The sequence below is a fragment of the Stegastes partitus genome, unplaced genomic scaffold, assembly GCF_000690725.1.
Source record: "Stegastes partitus isolate 25-593 unplaced genomic scaffold, Stegastes_partitus-1.0.2 Scaffold378, whole genome shotgun sequence".
NCBI lineage: Eukaryota > Metazoa > Chordata > Actinopteri > Pomacentridae > Stegastes > Stegastes partitus.
The window spans coordinates 408,872-429,183 of NW_007578109.1; the positions used below are offsets into that span (position 1 = coordinate 408,872).

The 20,312-nt window shown below is 45.0% G+C and overlaps 1 protein-coding gene across 1 annotated transcript in view; it reads left to right on the forward strand.

The window, feature by feature from the left end:
• The window catches only part of prkd1 (protein kinase D1), a 53,498-nt gene that overhangs the window by 16,774 nt on the left and 16,412 nt on the right, over nt 1-20,312 (forward strand). The window contains exons 3-17 of the mRNA XM_008284887.1: nt 6,965-7,096; nt 7,425-7,594; nt 7,698-7,721; nt 7,818-8,028; nt 8,130-8,207; nt 9,414-9,615; nt 9,695-9,818; nt 10,477-10,554; nt 10,920-11,087; nt 12,041-12,152; nt 13,333-13,385; nt 16,395-16,467; nt 16,771-16,877; nt 17,262-17,423; nt 19,757-19,865. Of these exons, the coding sequence (XP_008283109.1) occupies nt 6,965-7,096; nt 7,425-7,594; nt 7,698-7,721; nt 7,818-8,028; nt 8,130-8,207; nt 9,414-9,615; nt 9,695-9,818; nt 10,477-10,554; nt 10,920-11,087; nt 12,041-12,152; nt 13,333-13,385; nt 16,395-16,467; nt 16,771-16,877; nt 17,262-17,423; nt 19,757-19,865 (1,803 nt within the window). The remainder of the gene's footprint in view (nt 1-6,964; nt 7,097-7,424; nt 7,595-7,697; nt 7,722-7,817; nt 8,029-8,129; nt 8,208-9,413; nt 9,616-9,694; nt 9,819-10,476; nt 10,555-10,919; nt 11,088-12,040; nt 12,153-13,332; nt 13,386-16,394; nt 16,468-16,770; nt 16,878-17,261; nt 17,424-19,756; nt 19,866-20,312) is intronic.

The following is a 20,312-nucleotide window of genomic DNA, read 5'->3' on the forward strand; positions in this document are numbered from 1 at the left end:
TGTTTTGTGTCTCTTTGTGGTTGTTTTGTGTCTCTTTGTGATTGCTTTGTGTCTCTTTGTGGATGTTTTGTGTCTCTTTGTGGTTGTTTTTTTCTTATTGTGGTTGTTTTGTGTCTCTTTGTGGCTGTTTTTTGTCTCTTTGTGGTTGTTTTGTGTCTCTTTGTAATTGTTTTGTGTCTCTTTGTGGCTGTCAGTGTCTATAGATGGCTGAAGGACATTTATTTGTATTAGGTGAACTGGTTCAGTACATACACTGGAATCTAGAAGTCTTGTCCCAGTGCAGAAACTTGCAGCTGTTTCAAGGTGTCCTGAAACTTTGTGCATGTTCTGACAGCTAAGATGGTTCCTGCAGAGCCGCTTTTTGGAAAAAAAAACAAAAAACAAAACAAACAAACAACAACGAAACAGTTCCTACCTGCTATTCTGAGCCACCTTGGAATGCTGCTGTACAGGTGTCAGTGCTGATTGATTGAACTTGTAGAGAACAACCAGTACCACTCTTGTCCTCTCTAAGGTCGGTGGCTTCAGTGCAAACGTCTCGGTACTCTCTAACAGAACAAACCTCCATTGTTCTGGTTCCTACATAGAGCTGCATCCTCTGACTTCTGTTTGTTTTCATGTTAACACAGCTGTCTGAGCCACCACACAAACTTCACGCTGTAGAAGTTTTCTTCACCAATCATCATCATCTTCTTTTCCACCATGTTTCCAGCCTCCATCTTTGACGAAGCCTCCCTCCCTGTTTGTCCTCACCTCCCTCCTCCTCCTCGTCAGGATGCTGATGGTTAAATCCAGTCTGCTGATGGCTCAGTGCCAGTGGCAGCGACAGCTCAGAGCGTGGAGGAAACAAACAGGAAATTAACTTTGTACGGTGTAACAGGCAGCTCCAGCCAAGAGAGCTGATTGGTCAAAATAACCCAACCTGTAAAAATAAAAAAAACAAACGACCTGATAATGTCTGAAACACTCAGTCAGGTTTCTCTGGCTGTGATTCCAACCAGGGAGCTGGTTAACAAACTGCCGCCTCTGTTGTCTTTAATCAGTGAAGTGCTGATTACTGACTGTAATGATAAACCTGACGATGATGTACCTGTTCAGGCACTTAATTCTGCTGTGAAGGCAAACACTCAAGTTCAACTGTCAGCAAACTGAGAAACAAACTACATGCAGAGAGAAAGTAATTAAAGACAAAAATAAAAAGTAAACAAAGCTCTAAAGTCAGATCTATTGGATGCACTGTGCCCGTGTTTACTGCTGTATCCATGGTAACCAGTGACCCCTGATGACCTGCGTTTCCATGGTCACAGCCAGTGACACCTGATTCATAGTGTATTATTTTGTCACATCCGATGGTGCCCTGTGACCACCGTTTCCATGGTTACAACCAGTGACACCTACTTGCAGTTGTTTCCTTGGTAACTACCAGTGCCACCTGCTGTCCACTGTTCCCATGGTGACAGTGGTTTGACCTGATTTGCTGTGTTTGTCGTCCACCCACCCACCATGTATCGCACTGCAAAATCACACCAAAGGGTTGTACAGAAGCTGCGCGCTACATCGACCAACGCGGACCATCATGCATTGCAGCCTGTCTGTGACAAGAAGAAAAAATGTTACGCACCAATTTTAGATACTGGCTAATGGGATTTAGCCATGACCCTCAGATGTCTCACATGTGCAGCAGTTTAACAACAAATGTCGTTATTAATACGCCTACAAGAACCATATTTTAGACTTTATTTGCTCATAGCTTACCTTGGAAATATTTACACTGCAACTATAACAACCACGGGACTACTGCTGCTTTTTTAATGCACTTAACTGCATTGCATGGTTAATTTACAATGATTAACGTTAGTAGTAGCGGCTAGAAGCAGAAAAAGTGGACTCTAGCATTAGCAAGGGTAGTTAGCAAAAGCAAAATTGGAAGTTAGCGTTTGAAAGAACAGTTACCATCAACGAAGTTTGGAGTTAACATTAACGAGAGGAGCTAGCATCAGCAGTAGTGACCGTTACCATTAGCAAGAAGTAGTAGATATTAGCATTACAAAAACTGGAAGTTAGTCAAATCAAAATAGTTAGCAGCAGAAAAAGTGGACAATAGCATTAGCAAGGGCAGTTAGCAGGAGCAAAATTGGAGGTCAGCGTTTGAAAGAACAGTTAGCATCAATGAAGTTTGGAGTTAGCAATATCGAGAGCAGTTAGCATCAGCAGTAGTGAGTGTTACCATTAACAAGAGCAGTTAGCAGCAAAAAAAAGTAGTCAATGTTAGCATTACAAAACCGGAAGTTAGTCAAAGCAAAAGTAGTCAGCAGCAGCAAAAGTGAATGTTAGCATTAGCAAGGGCAGTTAGCAGGAGCAAAATTGGAAGTTAGCATTTGAAAGAATGGTTAGCAGGGTTTGTGTGTGTTAGCCTACTAGATGCTAATTTGTTGAAGACCTTCTCAACGTCTGTGTTTGGTTTTTGAATTTAGAATTTATTTTGTTGTTGCACGTATAACATTTATCAAGACAGCAGCTAAAACACGGACGTAATCATCAGCACACTGCATCCGCTGCTGATTTACAGTTTCTCCACCTGCAGTGTTTGTTTTGTGGTTGTAGGTTAACGAGTTAGCGGCTTCTAATTCAGCACACACACACACAAACACAGTCATATAGTGTATATTCAGGACTACCTAGGAGGCTTCTCACTTACACACACACACAAGTCATTTTCTGAAGCATATAATAACAGTTTGGGAGCTTGTTCACACTTCCAAACGTATGTTGGCCCTCCAAACAAAAGGCATAAACAATAATTTGAATAAATGGAGGTAATTTCCTGCAGCAGAATGTCTAATCAGAGCGTATTCTGCTGGAGGACGGCAACACAGGGCGAGTGTGTGTGTCGGAGTGTGTGCGTGCGAAGAAAAGGCGAGAGAGATTCAGAAATAAATTCAGAGAGAGACAGAAAAAGAGGAAAACCGTGTCCCAAACTACCCATCATGCCTTGCCAAGCCTGCTGGCCAACTAAAAAAACACTCAGTCCATCTGCGCCCGCTGAGAGCCTCTCGTACCTCCAAAACATTTACAAAATACCCGCTAACAACCCATTCATTACTCTTTGTCTCTGCTCTGGTGTTTATCTCCATCCCCTCTTCTCGCTCGCTCCATCTCCGGATAGTTAAAGGAAAACTCTGGTGGTATTCAATGTTTTTCTTGTCGGCAGCTCGGAGCCAACACTGCATGTAAACACTGACAGCTACTGTGCGTAAATCAGAGCCTAATATATCTTATTCCTCCATCCTGCCCATCCAAATACTCCCCACAGCACCAAATGTGGATTAAACAGTCCGCCATAAACGCACCGTTTTATTAGAATCTATGGTGTCCAACTGTTTTAGGAGCTCACTGAGCCACGCTTACTCCTGAGGCCAGTTCATGGTTATCACATCCTTCCATCCATTCATTTTCTCATCCAGACTCTGTCTCCGTGGCAGCAGACTAAGCAGGTCATTCCAGACAACCCTCCCTCCAGCGGTGCTTTCCAGTTCCTCCTGGGGGATGTCAACGGGTTGCCAGACCACATGAGATATGCCTTCCCTCCAGAGGGTTCTGGCTCTCCTCTGAGCGGAAAACCTCCAAAGGAAGGTGCTCAGGAGGACCCTAATCAGATGTTGGATCACCTAAACCGGCTCCTTTTAACATGAAGAAGCAGTGATTCTCAGGATGTCTGAGCTCCTCACCCTCTCTCTAAGGCTCAGCCCAGACACTCTGTGGAGGAAACTTATTCCAGGCCCTTTGTATCTGCGACCTCCCTCTTTTAGTCATTACCCAAAGAGTGAGACACTGTAGGTGAGGAATGGAGTGCAGCACTTGCAGTACTGATGAAGCCGCCCCAATCCATCAGTCTACCGCATCTTTTTTTTCACGTCACTCTTCAACAAGATTCTGAGACCCTTGAACTCCTTTGTTTGGAGCAGCAACTCACCTAGAAGGAGTGTTGCCTGTTTCCTTCAGAGAACCGTGGCCTCTGAGATGGTCGGAGCTTCCCCAACCGGAGACCCTTCTCACCCATTATCACAGGATCAGAGACAAGGAGAAACCCAGCAGAGCCCAGCGCCCACCGGAAACACATCTGACTTTTGTCTGAGAATACAAACACAGATCTAACTGTGGCTGTACAAGGCCAGCTGGGTTGTAACCCTCCACAGGGTTCCCTGGGGGACAAGGACACTGGCTTTCTCCAAGTACACAATACGTGGACTGGATGGTAAACTCCCATGATCCCCTTCAGCTCCGCAAAGGGTGGAGAGCAGATTCACCATTTCAAGGCCACGACAGAATCATTTATCGTCTTGGATCAGGGATTCACCAGTCAGTCAGAGCCTCCCTTTCAGTACTTCACCGTGGAGGATGAGTGGGGGATGATTGGAAGAAACCCTTTGGTCCTCTTGTTTGAAAATGGGAACCAGCATTCTGGTCTGCCGCTCCACAGCCACCGTCCCTGACCTCCATATGACCCTGAAGAGGCATGTCGGCCAAGACGACCCAAAGACACTTTTGGTCTGTTAATCCACATCCCATCTTACTTTGGATAATACAACTCCTTTGCATGTGGAAGCAGGTCAGCCCAAATGACTGAGTTCATCCTTGGACCCTTGAGTCAACTTATGTTCCTTTTCAGCCAAACAGTCAATTACAAATAAGGAGGCACTTGTCACCCTGGTAATCCAGAAAATGGACAAGCTTCAAACATGTACGGGAAGGACTGTATTTGAACAACAACCGGGAAGTTTTTCCTCAACCTAACAAATTCATTTTGGTGCTTAAGCTTAACCAAGCTTCTGATTTGGAACAGTGGTATTTTCTTAAACCTAACCACGTAGTTTCAGAAATGGAAACTTAAGTCTGAAGTCGCCCATCATGGGATGCAAACCGTGTTCTGCTGTGTTCACCAACTTCTCCGTCTGACTCCTAACGCTGATCCTCTTTCAAACTGGCTGCGTTTCCAAACACATCGCAGGAGATGAATTACGTTTATTTCAGTGGCTGCTTGTGCTTATATTCCACATGCAGTCCAACACTTGAGACTCAGTGGACGGTCTTCACAGCAGCACAGCAACAACACACTTGTCTTGTGCACCTTCTGTACGTCGTGATGTTTGCATTGTATTCCACATCCTCGGCTGTGGTTAGACAACGTGTTCTCATGTTCATGATATCCTGCAAGAATCCCCGTCCACATCCAAGTCCATTCAGTTTTCACCACTTTGTAGCTGACAGTTGGTTTCTGGTGGACGTTTGTGGTTTACTTCTGAGCCCAAAAGTGAAACTGACCGGTCTACGCTTCCACAGTGACTCGACCTGAGGAGGACCGATGTGTAACTGAGTCTCTACAGCTAATTAACCCACACAGCTTTCCACATGCCAGTCATTTCAGAAATGTGCACACAGGCTTCATGTTTTTGATTTTTGTCTTTACGTCACTTGTGAGTGCAGAAGAAATTTGTGTTTTTCACTTTTTAAACCTGCAAAAACTGCTTTTTTCTTCCACTTGTTGGCATCAGGAACAAGCGCTGAACATCACATGGATGTATCGAGTTAAAACCATAACCCTGACTTCGTAGCAGTGGCTGCTTGTGTAGCCACATACTTGGGTTCCTTAGTCCATCTAGACCCTCTCTGAGCTGTAGTTTTGTTGGTTTTCAGAGTTTTTGACTGAGCGTGATGCTGTTCGAGCAGTGACAGTGAACCAGAACAGTAAAGTCGGAGCCGAGCAGCTGAACAATAAGCTGAAACTCAGAATAATGTCCGTCGAGCTGCAGATTCAGCTGGTGTCTTTCACTGCGCTGCGCTGTTTCCACATTCATGCATTATTTTAAAAACAGCCGGTTGCTTCTTTCTGTGGTGTTATGAGTGTCTCAGCAGGACCTATCAGTGCTGCCAGCGCGTCCCGCTGGGTTTTTATGCAAACAGCTGGAGGATGTTTGGGCTCAGATGGCCGCTGTGGCCACCGGCCCAGTCACCCCACGTCAGCAGCTGCTCGTCGCTTTAAAACATGGAAAACAGTCATAAATGTGGAAAAGACACGACTCCACAGATTGGTTTGTGGGCGCTGCAGCAAAGTTTATCGTACTGGATTGTCGTTTGACTATATTTGTTCACTTTTGGTTTGCTCTGATTTTTTGAAAAAGCCTTTAAAACTTTCTTTTCAAGTGAAGAAGTCAACTTCTGCCTGAGCTCCTTTCAGATACTTCGTTATCCTGAAACTGAAACTTAATACATTGAAATGACACTTCAAGCCGCTTCATGCTCACATGTTAACGGACGCTTCAGTTCCTTCAAAAGTTAGACAGCAACTAACATCTCACCTCCTTCTAGCAGTTAAGCTTCGGCCTTACAAACACTTCGGCTTCTTTCACTGCTTACGTGTCTTTTGATGCTTTAACAAACCGTTTTCAGTGTAGGTGACATTTTAACCACTGATTCAACTTCTCTGTGAACTTTTGCTTTAATGACTACTTCAGTTCCTTTCAGAACTTTAGTGCTGATGCTTCGTTTTTACTCCTGAATTGACACTTCGTCTCCTTTTAGAACTTTCTGTTGACCTAAAGCCTCTTTGATACGAACAAATTGACTCTTCAAGCTGCTTCATGCTCACTTTTTAAATGACGCTTCAATTCCTTTAAACATTTACACAGCAACTGGCCACTTCTTTCAGCAGTTACCATGACATTCCAACTCCTTTCACTTGATGTTTACATTTCAAACTAAAACGTCAGCTCCTTTAGTGCTAAAATTTTATGGTATCTTTTCGGATAACTCTACCTTCTTCTCAGTGTGTCCTTTTTAACTGGCACTTCCACTTCCCATACTGTAGCTGGTGTAACTTCTCAGTAGTAATGCCGGACACCTGACACAACAAAATGTCTGGTTGCTGAGTTCACTCCTTTATGTGATATCCTGTGATTTTCTGCAGCTTCAGCCACAGTGGAGGACTTCCAGATCCGTCCACACTGCCTGTTTGTCCACTCGTACCGAGCTCCAGCCTTCTGCGACCACTGTGGGGAGATGCTGTGGGGACTCGTGCGACAAGGACTCAAATGTGAAGGTAAGAAGGCTTTTTGGCTTTTGAGGTCTGAATGCTCCAATAAAACAAAGTTTAAAATAAGATGGCGTCTTGTTTGTAGTCATATCTGGGTTCTTAAGTCCAGTCTTCACCCTCTTTTAGCTCCATTTTTGGTCCCCACCATCTCCTGATGAAAATAATCTCCTCTCTACCTGATAAATACTCCACTATGTCAACCAGTTTGTTTCTAATTGTGCTCGTCCAGTGGTTTGCTGTTGGGTTTTTAAGCTTTTTAAGTGCATTGAAAGGGAACCAGAGCAGTAACGTTGCAGCCGAGCAGCTGAACAATGAGCTGAAACTCTTTCTGCAGGTTGTGGCCTGAATTATCACAAGCGCTGTGCCTTTAAGATCCCCAACAACTGCAGCGGCGTGAGGAGGCGCCGGCCGTCCAACGTCTCCCTCACCGGCGGCATCATCAACATGGGTCGCCCTCTTTCTGCCGAGCCGTCGCCTCCACACTACACCGATGATGCTTTGCTGGTCAGTACATGGAGCATACAGAACGTCCTAAACATTCATCTGTGGTTAGCTCACTGTCTGAAGTCACCAGAAACATAACTCTTTGTTCTTTCTCATTGTCCAGTCTCCAGTCAGCCCCAGTATGGAGGTAAGTCCCATCACTTTGATCCTTAGAAACCCCTTAACCTGCTGGTTTCTCTGGTAACCAACCATCGCAGTGCTTCTTTCTTATTTGTCCTCACAGCAGAAGAATCAATTGGACTACTTTCCCGGCAGGGAGCGGCGTTCCAGCTCCCAGTCGTACATCGGCCGTCCCATTGAGCTGGACAAGATCTTACTGTCGAAGGTCAAAGTTCCTCACACCTTCCTGATCCACTCGTACACCCGACCGACCGTCTGCCAGCACTGCAAGAAGCTGCTGAAAGGCCTCTTCAGACAGGGCCTGCAGTGCAAAGGTGAGCACCTGGACCACCACACGACCGCTCTGCACAAAATGCTCTTACATCAGGGCGTCTTTACTCATCTAACCCTAAAATATTTCTCATTTCTGTCTCAGATTGTAAATTTAATTGTCATAAACGATGTGCTCCAAAAGTGCCAAACAACTGCCTGGGAGAAGTTTCCAAAAACGGAGGCAAGTGTCAATACACTCAACAGAAATATGTTTGTACCACTGATCGTTGTGTGTAATTCAGCAGAAAGAAAGTTGAATGAAAAGGAAAAGGTTATTTTAAGAAAACGTGCTTGGAAGGTGGATAATAAAAGGTCGATGAATAAACTCAAACCAACAACGAAAACTAGACAAAGAAAGCAAAACAACCAAAGACACACAAGGGAAGTGATGTTAGCTATAAAAACAGCATGATAACGTTGACGCTAGCTGGCCTTAACGATCTATACTACCTGCATAAACCCAATCCAAAGCTCGACTTTCACCTTAAAATCAGGTCCAAACTTTTAAAAGGACCTTTGAAGAAGGAAAGATCAGACTCTCTTTCTTTAAGGATTAATATTTGGGGTATTTTACACCTTTATTTGGATTACTTTAAAGAGATTTAGCCAAGGGATATTGACACTGTTTACAACAAGGAGGAGTCGAGTCTTACTTTGATGGTTAACAAGCAAAATCTCAAACTAGCAAAATATATAAACCAAGATAACCTCATCAAAGTAGCAAGCTAAAATACAGTCGCTACCTTCCTAACTATTAAAACAGGAGAAAACTGTTAAACAAAAACAGCTGTCTACCTCTGCAAAACCCCACAAGTAACAAAACTACTTGTGCAATGCCAAGCTGTCAGTCAGACCATTTGGGAGGTGAATCGTCGTCCAGTTTCCTTATATATAGGGTTCTGTTCTATCCATGTTCTGTTTGGGCCAAACACTTCATACAAATAGAACCCAACAAAAGTGCTTTGCAAAACAAAACAAAAAAAATACCATAAACATTAAAAACAATGCTGTGGATCATCTTCCGTCATCCATAACTGTATGTCTGAAATACAGTTAAAAGGGAGAGGACCTAATATTGAACCTTGAGGAACACCATTAACACATTGTATTTCTTTTCAATGAACATTCATCCATACTTACAAGAAACACTCAGTAAGATGACACTTGAACCTATTAAAAAACAACCTCAGCAGTCATACGGGACCTCGGGTTTTTTACATGAGGGGGGTGGAGCTTATGACCTATACTGCGAGCAGCCGCCAGGGGGGCTATCCAGGTATTTTAGCATAATCTCTGGGAAGTTGTCATATCAGCCGTCTTTATACAAAGTCAGCAGTCCTCGTGATGAAAGAAGAAAAACAAGACCTTTTCCTCTGTGACCTCGCAGAGCTCCTGAGCCCGGGGGCGGAGTCAGATGTTGTCATGGTGGAGGGTTGCCTCGACGACCACGACGTCGACAGGGGGGGCGGCCTGATGGACGACATGGACGACGCTCTGACATCAGAGGGGGGTCTGCTGCTGGAGGCGGGGACAAGCGACCTCTGTGACCTGCACGACCCCGACCTGGACGAATCCAACCGCGCCATCAGGTAAACACACACACACAAAAAAACACAAACAAGCAAACACAGGCAGACAAAGGTCTGACCTTTGCCCCGCCCCCTGCAGCCCGTCCACCAGTAACAACATCCCGCTGATGCGAGTGGTCCAGTCTGTCAAACACACCAAGAGGAAGAGCAGCAACGTGATGAAGGAGGGCTGGATGGTCCACTACACCAGCAAGGACACTCTGGTACCTGTTCACCCGTTTGCCTGTTAACCTGCTCACCTGTTCACCTGTTCACTTGTTCACCTGTTAACCTATTTACCTGTTAATCTGTTCAGCCATTTATCTGTTCACCTGTTCACCTGTATACCTGTTTATCCATTTACCTCTTCACCTGCTTAAATGTTTACCTGTTCACGTTTGCCTGTTTACCTCTCTGTTTTCTTTTTCGTGTTTACCTGTCTGTTTACATCTTTACCTGTTCACCTGTCTGAGTCTCTTCACCTATATGTGCACATGCTAACCTGCTTAAATGTTTACATCTTACCTATTTACATGTTTACTACCTGTTGGCTGCCTCGTTGTTTACATGGCTACCTGTGCACATGTTCATTTATTTGTTTACGTGTTTACCTCTTTGTTTACATGTTTATCTGATTGTTTACGTGTCTACCTCTCTGCTTACATGTTTACCTTGTTGCATGTTTACCTGCCTGTTTACATTACCACCGCTGTGTTTACATGTTTACATCTCTGTTGTCTTTGTTTACATGTTTCCCTCCGTTCTGCTAGCAGCTACTAGCTGCAGACTTTGGTGCCGACTCGTCTCCACGTCTTCTCCCTCGGTGTCCTCCTGCCTCTGACCTCCTGCCGGCTCTTCTAACCTCTGCTGTCTGTGTTTCAGAGGAAGAGACATTACTGGCGGTTGGACAGTAAATGCATCACGTTGTTCCAGAACGACACGGGCAGTAAATACTACAAGGTAGGATGTCCTCCTGCAGCCGCGACGCTTTGCTGCTGCTTCAGGCTTCAGTGAACCACAAATACTAGAGTAGAGGTCAGAAACCAGCTGCGTTCCTCAGTGCTTCTGTTTTAGAGTTTCTAACATGACTTTGGGAGTTTGTTTGGTTTTACTGCATTTTTATTTCTGTAAATCACTTTGTGTTGCATCTTATTTGATGATTGATTAAAGACACAACAGAAGAAGTAGAATGAGGATACAAATGAAGGCGCAGCAAGGACTGAATGTGGACGTCTGACATGATGAAGCCACGTCAGGATGAACTGTCACATTCATCCTGAGCAGCTTCTGTTGTTCCACTGAAGAGTGACTCTGTGTGTCTGCAGGAGATCCCTCTGTCCGAGATCTTGTCCCTGGAGCCGGCCCAGACCTTCTCTCTGCTGCCCGATGGAGCCAACCCTCACTGCTTCGAGATCGCCACGGCGACGCTGGTCTATTACGTTGGAGAGAATCTGCAGAGATCTGATTCGTCGGTGACAAGCAGCAGCATCCTGGTGAGACGTGAAGCGTCGTCCAGCCGTGGCACACAAACATCACGTCTGCTTTTTTTCATAATATTATGGGGTGGCTGTGGCTCAGGTGGGGCAGCAGGTTGTCCTCTAAGGTTGGTGGTTCGATGCCCTCCACAGTCGATGTGTCTTTGGGCAAGACACTGAAGCTGAAGTTGCTCCCGATGGCAGCTTTGTCCCCGTTGGTGGATGTGATCTAACTCAGATGTGCGTCACTCTGGATAAAAGCATCTGCGAAATGAAACTGTAGATGGTAGAACATGAGAGGCTTTATCAAACATCTGGAGATCTTTCCATGTTCATCTGTGTCTCGCTGGGTCTGTTTTACTGTTTTTAAGGTGCCGGTTTTTGAGCCTCAGTCAGGCCTCTGCTCAAATTCATTTATTCATTTAGAATTAAATCAGGTTTGAGTACAAACTGCAGCTTTTCCTTCTGTTTTCAAACAGAAAGGTAATGAGAAGTTCATCTGGTCTCTGAGTTGTGAAGCGCTGACTGATTACGTTTGTTGGAACCGTGAAGAGAAGTCGGGTTGATTGAAGCACATTAAAGTCATCGGGTTGGACCGGTCCAAGCCATGAGAACACGGGGGTGTTCACAGGTGGTCTGCTCCTCCACAGATAATGGATTAGTCCTGGAGAACCGCTGGTGGAGAACTTCTGATGAAAGAAACACCAGAACGATGAGAACAGAACCACCAGAACCCCTGGAGGGTTTAACATGGAGTTCATGTTGAATCAAATGAAACAAGAACCACATCGGCAGAAACGGACCCAGAACCAGAATTAACCAACAGTTTGGGTTTTTAAGGGTTTTACTAAAGTTTATAAAAATACAATCAGCGAGAAAAACCAGTAGAACACTTCGTCTGTGTTCTTTGGTTCCTGTCTGTGGTTCTGGTTCTTTGGTTCCTCTCTGCAGTGACTGTGTTGTGGTTGCAGGTCAGCGGTGTCGGTCCGGACGTGGCCCGGATGTGGGAGATGGCGATCCAACACGCTCTGATGCCGGCGGTGTCCACTGGCGTCTGTCACAGTTCCCATCGCAGCGGACACAGTAGGAACCAGAACCACGTGTTACTGTCTGCAGTCTGTCTGTCCTTTAACGGGTTGTGCTTCGTAAACTATTCAAAGTTTAATAACAGCTGAACATGTTCGCTAAAAATGTGGACAAAAACTGGACATTGGTCACTAACATTAAGTATAAACAGCTGAATGTGTTAGCTAAAGTGTGGCTAACACTTAGCTGTGAGCTAAAAACAAATATAAACAGCTAAAAGTGTGGCTAACACTTAGCTATGAGCTAAAAGTGTGGCTAACAGTTAAAATGTCAGTCATATTAAAAGCAAATATCAAACAAATGGAAATTGTTCGCTAACATTATGTATAAACAGTTGAATGTTTTTAAACCTGTCGCTAACAGTTGAGCGTGTTTGCTAAAAACAAGGATGAACAGTAGAACATTTTTAACTGTCTTATTTTATTTTTAAAAAATCAAGCTAAATTTGTGGCAACTGAAAATCTTTACAAAAGTGTTAACAGTTGAACATGTTAGCTAAAGGTATGGACAAAAATGGACAAAACTGGAAATTGTTAGCTATCATAATAGTTGAATGTGTTCGCCAAAGGTGAATAATAATGAAATATAAACAGCTGAACATACTGTCGCTAACAATCAAATCGTGGAGTTCTGGGTCTGAATATTTTAAGAGCTCACTGCAGCTGAACCAGAATAATTCAGAACGTGGATGAAGCTGTGGAACCACCTGAGAGCTGCTTCACGGAGGAATAAAAGCAGAACGCTGGACGTCTGCTGTGTTTCTGTGAATGTAAATGTGTGTTTTCTTTGTGAATTGTGCTGCAGACTCCGATCCTCTCAGGGCCGAGGACGCCCACACAAACCCATCAGAGATATTTCAGGCCTCGCTGACGTCAAGCCGATCATGACTAACGGCTCGCTGCGTCGTACTCCCGCTTCTGACTGAAATAATACAACAATGTGCTCACAGAAGGCTGCAGGCTTCAGATTTACACCATACTTGTCATTAACAGAAGCCCTGCACAGGTTAACGCCCTGACAGAGAAGCAACGGAGACACAGATGTTTGAATAACTTGAGCTGTTCTTCTGATCGGAGCTGCTCAGATTTGTCCTTCTGTCAATGAAGCCGATCGGCGTGTGCTGACTGTGTGTCTTCCTGCAGCTCTCGCTCTGATTGTGTTTGTGTCTCGTCAACAGAGGAGGTTTCCGTCAGCATCTCCGTCTCCAACTGCCAGATCCAGGAGAACGTGGTGAGAATCACACGAGCACACAGACACACTCATTGTCATGTTGTTGGCGAGCATCTCCCGTCTGGAGGGTTTTAGTTTGATTGTTGTGGTTTTTATTTGGTTTCTGACGTCACTGCAGAGACCAGCAGGATTTCTCCTTCAGGTCCAGCCTGACTCGTCCCTCTGACACGTCCGACCTCGTCACCGCTAACATGAGGAAGTCTGACAGTTAAACACGCCATCAGCTCTCTGATGGGTCGTCATGGAGCTTGGTTCAGACAAACATCTGCCACTAAACGTTTCCTGTGGTCACCGGTTCTCCTGATAAATCTGTCTATGGAACAATAACAGTTCTAGTCATGAAAACCTCTCCTTAAATAAAAAGTCTGTAAAATAACACAAAACCAAATCCAGCGTGAGCTAGAAAAGGTACAAATAGTCCTGAAAGAGCTGAAATACAAATGAAACCAACGTAAACTCAGAAAAGGCTCCAAAATAAAAGTTTGTTTCAGGACTTAAAGCGACTCGACCGAGCTGAAGGTGGAAACTGAGCCGGAGTCGGTTCAGACTGGACCGCTGTGATCACGTCCCTGGTTCTGGTTCTTACAGGTTTTATGGTTGTAGAAACAGATTTCAGGCAAAAACTGACGCGTTTATAAGAAATTCTGATCGTAATAAAAGAGGTTTTGAGTCACTGTGAATATTTTTTTTGGCATTTTGACTTTTTTTTGTCAATCTGAACAAATTCTGATGAAACTGAATAAATCTTGAGACATTTTTAATTTTTTTTTGTTGATTTGAATAATTTTAATGATTTTTTAACAAACTTTAAGTCATATAAAGATCAGTTGTAAAACATCTGATGCATCTGAACACGTTTTTGAGTCATTTTGAAGATTTTTTTTGTTGATTTGAATCATTTTTAAAGCATTTGGCCTCATTCTAAAGATTTTTTTTAGCAATTTCAACAAATTTTGGGCAAATTATGAGACATCGTTAAGAGATTCTGGCTCTATTTCACAGAACTGGGGTCATTGTTAATATTTTGAGGCATTTTGACTCATTTTAAGTACATATTGTGTCACTGTGAACAGATTTTAAGCACTTTTGAAGCTTTTGAACCAATTTCAAGGCATTTTGAATTTTTTTTTGTCTTTTTTGACAAACTTGGAGGCATTTAGTAGATTTTTTTGTCAATGTAAACACATTTTTGAGCATTTTGAACACACTTTGAGTCCTTTTTGAAGTCTCGATGCGACAGATTTGCGTCACGGCTCTGCAGCAGAACATTCAGGCGTCTGAAAACCAGAACAAAGGTTGATTCTGGTTCCTGAACTCAGGATATGATGTTCACACTTGAAAAAGCCTCCACCACAAACAGCTTGCAGCCCTCTGCCTGCTCTCCGCCACCTTCGGCTCATTTGCATGTGAAGCCTTGGGGCTGCAGAGCTTCGGGTCGCCGTGATTGAAGCTCTGCGCACATTTACATCATAAAGATTTACACGAGGCTCACATGTCTGCAAACTCTATTCATGCGAGAAAAGCAGCAGCAGCAGAGAACAGCGAGTCCCGTTTCCACGCAGACGAGCACCTTCGCCATCTCCAAGGTGAGCACGTCTTCGAGCACCTCGAACAGAGATTACTGTGATTACTCACTCAGCCAAACGGTCTCCATGGCGACGGCGGTAATTAGGCAGCGCGCTCGGCGGAGGGGGAGGAGGGTTATAATATTGTATTTCTGTCCTCTCTGCTCGAGGTGTGATATTAGGCTGTCAGCTAACGGGGAGGAGAGGGAGACGTGATTACAGACAAATGAAGGAGAAAATATTTTGCAGTTTTGGTGTCAAAGCTGTGGCAGATCGCTGACGCCGGGTAGTTACACCGAGGGAGGCGCTCAGCCGGCTGTCGGCTCACAAGCGCCGCCTGAAAGCTCCTCTGCCAGGTGATGAATTCATGCAATTCACGTTTTTGTTGAACCTGCTTTCTGGCAACCCGCCTCGCCCTCAAAGCACCGGAGAAACTCAACAACCCGCGGCCTCAAACTTCCACCGCCGCAACTTTTCAACGTGTTTCCAGTCTGAGAACATGGCTGCAGGCCTCGTTTAAACATCAGAGCATCCTGCTGGTCACAGGTTAACAGGGAAGGTTCCAGACAGCAGCAGCAGGGATTCAGGGAACAAAACTTGAAGCAAATCAAACCACAGTTCAGATAAAACAAAAGCACAACATGTGCTGCTACAGCTCACCTGGTTGACCTGCCGTCCCATGTACAGGACTACAGTCCCGATGTGGAGGTCATGAGTTCGAATCCCGCTCATGACCCTTTCCCACACGTCCTCCCACCATTCTTCTCCCCCACTATCCTGTCTCTCTCTGACTGCTCTATCCAATAAAGGCACAACGGCCAAAAAAAAAAAAAGCATGACATGAACTAGAGCTGGACATAAAGCAACACAAGACGGCTCAAAAGCTGAACGCACAGCCCGGAGGCAGGTGGACACAGGAAGAACTCGGCCCAAACAAACCCAGAAACCAAACCAGGAACCATCACAGAGTCCAGTTCTTGCATTCTGGGGAATTCTTGTGCAGCAGTTTGCTCCTTTTTTGCTTCAAATCATGCAAGAAATGTCAAAATAATGGAAAAGACAGATCTGAAGGACGATGCTGTGCCTCAGAGGACGTGCACATTCTGCAGTTCTGTGTCTCAGAGTGGTTCTGATTGCATGAAACTCGCTTCATTGTCTTTCATTTCCCGTCTCTTCTGACCTGTGCTCAGTCCCGGCTCTCAAACATGGCGCCAAACAAACCTGCACTTCCTCGTGTGTTCTTTGACGAAGCAAAATTAACGGGCAGCAAAGACGACGAGGTTCAGAGACAAAAGTCAAGACCTGATTTATGTTGAACATTTGTCCAAAATGACAGAAACCTGGTCAGAACGACTCAGAAATGGGTCCAAAATGACTTGAAATTTGCCCAAAGTGACACTAAACGTGTCCATAATGACTCTAAACGGAGCTGTTGTGTTTTCAGGACATCAACTCGGTGTACCAGATCTTCCCCGACGAGGTTCTGGGATCAGGACAGTTTGGCATCGTGTACGGAGGTAACACTCACCTGCAGTGTTCTCATTTTAATCCTGGTTTTACAAACCTGACTGGTCTCAAAAATGTCCGAAAATTATTCTTAAAAAAAGTCTTGTTTGGTCCAAAGATGTTCATTTTACTGAAACCAGCAAACATCCACTGAAGAGGCTGAAGTCACAGAGTTTAGACTCTAATTCATCAACTACCAGAAGAGTTGTGTATTAGTCTGATAGTTGTGTATTAATGTGATAGTTGTGTATTAGTGGCCACCGTTGTATGTCTATGCTGCAGATGTTTGTGTGTCTGTGTGTTACTTCCTGCAGGGAAACACAGGAAGTCCGGCAGAGACGTCGCCATCAAGATCATCGACAAGCTGAGATTCCCCACGAAACAGGAGAGTCAGCTCCGCAACGAGGTGGCAATACTGCAGGTACACAACAGACACACAACAGACACACTGCAGGTGCACTGCAGGTACACAACAGACACACAACAGACACACTGCAGGTGCACTGCAGGTACGCAACAGACACACAACAGACAGACGTGCTGCAGGTACCCAACAGACACACAACAGACACACTCCGTGTCTCCTGCAGGGAACGTCCTCATTAGTGTAGTAACTCTGTGGGGGTGTGACATGAAAACATTGCAGCTCTGCAGCAGAAACACCTGAAGGTAGAACAGGAAGTAGACAGACACACAGACACACAGACACACAGACACACAGCTGGTATCTAGGTGGTAACTGGTGGTTGTTGTGGAGACGCTGTGGTGGACCCGTCTGGTCTGAACGTTGTCCTCGTCCCTGCAGAGCCTGCACCACCCCGGGGTGGTCAACCTGGACTGCATGTTTGAGACTCCGGAGCGAGTGTTTGTGGTGATGGAGAAGCTCCATGGAGACATGCTGGAGATGATCCTGTCCAGTGAGAAGGGCCGACTGCCGGAGAGGATCACCAAGTTCCTGGTCACGCAGGTCACACGTCACGACTACAAGCTATAACCACATATAACCACTGTAACTAACTATAAACACATATAACTACTATAACTATAACCAGATATAGCCACTGACCCACAGGAGGGTTCATCATCTCTGGTTCAGACTCATTAAGCTGCCAGAACTCTTAAAGGTCCAGATTTTAGTCTCAGTGAAGCAGGACATTATTCACATCGTGGTACCGGACTTTATCCAGGTAACCAGGTAACCAGAGAGACGAAGCTGTTCAACAGACAATAAATAACCGACCCAGAGTCTGGTCATAGATACAGAGTCCTTCAGATGGCTGCTGAGCCCTCAGAACCCTCAGAACCCAACGAGACGCTTCTCATCTGAATTCTTCTGGACTGCACTGATCTCAGGGTGTTCGTGGCTCCGAGGTGTTGCTCACATCAGAGGAAACTTTAGGACCTGACCTTTCCAGGAACGTGATGAAGCGTTGGCATGAAGAAATAATTTGGACTTTCTGTCAGCTTTAAGGCGAACGCTGTCTGGTCTGCGGTCCGGTGACAGTGGAGTGAATAAAACACTCCACGAGGCACTGGACTCATGCTTCACTGTTTCTCAGTCAGACTGTTTTCAACCATCAGATTCCAAACAATCCCTCTGACACTGTTCTGGACAGAAGTCTGAACGTGTGCTGAGATGTTTAAACACAACAACGTCGTGGTGTTTAGCAGATATAAAGGCTGATATAATGAATCATAACAGATGATGGAGGACCTGCATGGACGAGATTCTTCTGAAAGAAAAACAGGCTACAGCAGGTGTAGGTAGAACCTAGAAAGACTGTTAAATGAGCTGAATTTAGCCACGAGCCCGTCAGGTTGAGACATAATGAATCAAAAGGAAAGTCACGCTCATCGCTGGCCGTTGTTTCACAGGCTCCCAACATGGAGCTGCAGCTTGTCCAGAAGTAAGGTTCTGTCCTGACTCACCTGTAGCCTCGGTCTGACTGCTGACCAGGTGTTCAGTCGTCTTCTCCGTACCGATGCTCTTCTGTGTCTGCACTGGATCCGACTCAGACGATGCTCCTGCATGCAGCAGCACATGTTCTTCATGTTCTTCCGTAGCTCAACAATACTTCACGTCTATTTTCTGATTCCATGATTGACGTTATGAGGACGAGTTCCCACAATGTGAGTTATATAAGTTCACACTGAGAGACGTCCAATGAGAAGGTCTGACGTGTCTCCTGTAAGAGCTGCACACAAGAAGAAGAAGAACAAGAAACAGACGTTTGGCTTCATGAGGCTCACACGAGGAGGCAGCTGGAGGTCCAACAGGTTCAGTCAGATAGGGTGAGGAGCTGCAGGCCCAGAGCAGCGTTTTAAATCAGTCAGTCTGTTTAAAGTCCAACATGAAGCATCTTGTAGCTCGGCACTTCTAGAACCAACATCTAGAACCTATGAACTCCAGGTACTGGTTCCTACCAATGATCCACACCAACATTTAGTCCAAACATGTAAAAACAGAACCTTGTCTGGTCCAACTTCACCACATCAGGTTCTACTGATGTTAGAGCCTCAACAGCTGGTGAAATGTGACCAGAGACTGGGTTCTAGTAGAACCATGGATCCATCCATAGACAGACTCTGACAGGAGCTCTCTGGACCAGCACCAGCCTGGTTGGAGATATTTAGCACTGATTCATTTTCAAGGATAAAAATTATGGATTTTTGTCATTTCAAACAAGTTTGAGCCAGTTTGACAAGTTTCAGCTCATTTTAAATCATTTTATTGCCGGTGACAATGAAGATGTTCTCATGGAGATGTTCTGTTTTGCAGAGGTTTCGGGTCATTGTGGACAATTGTCTGTCATTTTCAACAGATGTTACGTCAGAATAGCAAAAACCTGGATCCTTGTTTTGCCATTACAGCCAAAGATCAAGGGTCGAGGTTACTTTATTAATGTGAGGTTTTGACCATTTCCAAGGTCCAGTATTTAAAATGTGTCCTCTGCTGGATCCAATCAGTCATTCTGACCCGATAGAAACTGTTCTGTCTGTTGGAGTTTTATGTCTGGAGATAATAAACCCTGAAAATGGCCTCACAAGTAACATGTTTTATCGAAGGTGGAAATTCTCAGGTCTGAAAACATAAAATCCTCAAAGTTGAGCTAAAATATTTCCCAGAACTCTGAACTAAATCATCTTCAGCTCACCAACACAGAACGACAGAGAGATTCATGTGAACATTTCTGCTGAGCGTCTGACCGTCATCGTCCTCGGTGTCGATCTGGTTCTGGTTGGTCCGATCAGCAGCTCTGGCGGTGAATTAACGGTAGTCTCTGTTTTGTGTGCGTTCAGATCCTGGTGGCTTTACGTCATCTGCACTTCAAGAACATCGTCCACTGCGATCTGAAACCTGAGAACGTCCTGCTGGCGTCTGCAGACTCTTTTCCACAGGTACTGATGTGTGTGTGTGTGTGTGTGTGTGTGTTATAACACCTGTGTGATTGCTGTGTTCAGGTCTCTATACCATCAGTTAAAGTGGTCTGCACTCTGCTTTTCTACCTTGGTGCTACTCAAAGCGCTTCACAGTGTTTCTCATTCCCACACATCCATCCACGAGTGGCGACACAGCTGCCATGCAAGGTGCTGCCTGCCAGCGGGTTAGGGTCAGTATTTCCATAATATTAACTAGTCAGACGTTAAAAGCAGGTGGGTCGGTCTGTTTAAACTCCAACATGAAGCAGCTTGTAGCTCTGCTAATCTAGAACCAACATCTAGAACCAACATCGAGAACCAACATCTAGATCCTGTGAACTCCAGGTTCTGGTTCCTACCAATGATCCACATCAACATTTGGTCTAAACATCTAACATCAGTAGAACCTGGTGTGGTGAAGTTGGAACAGAACCTT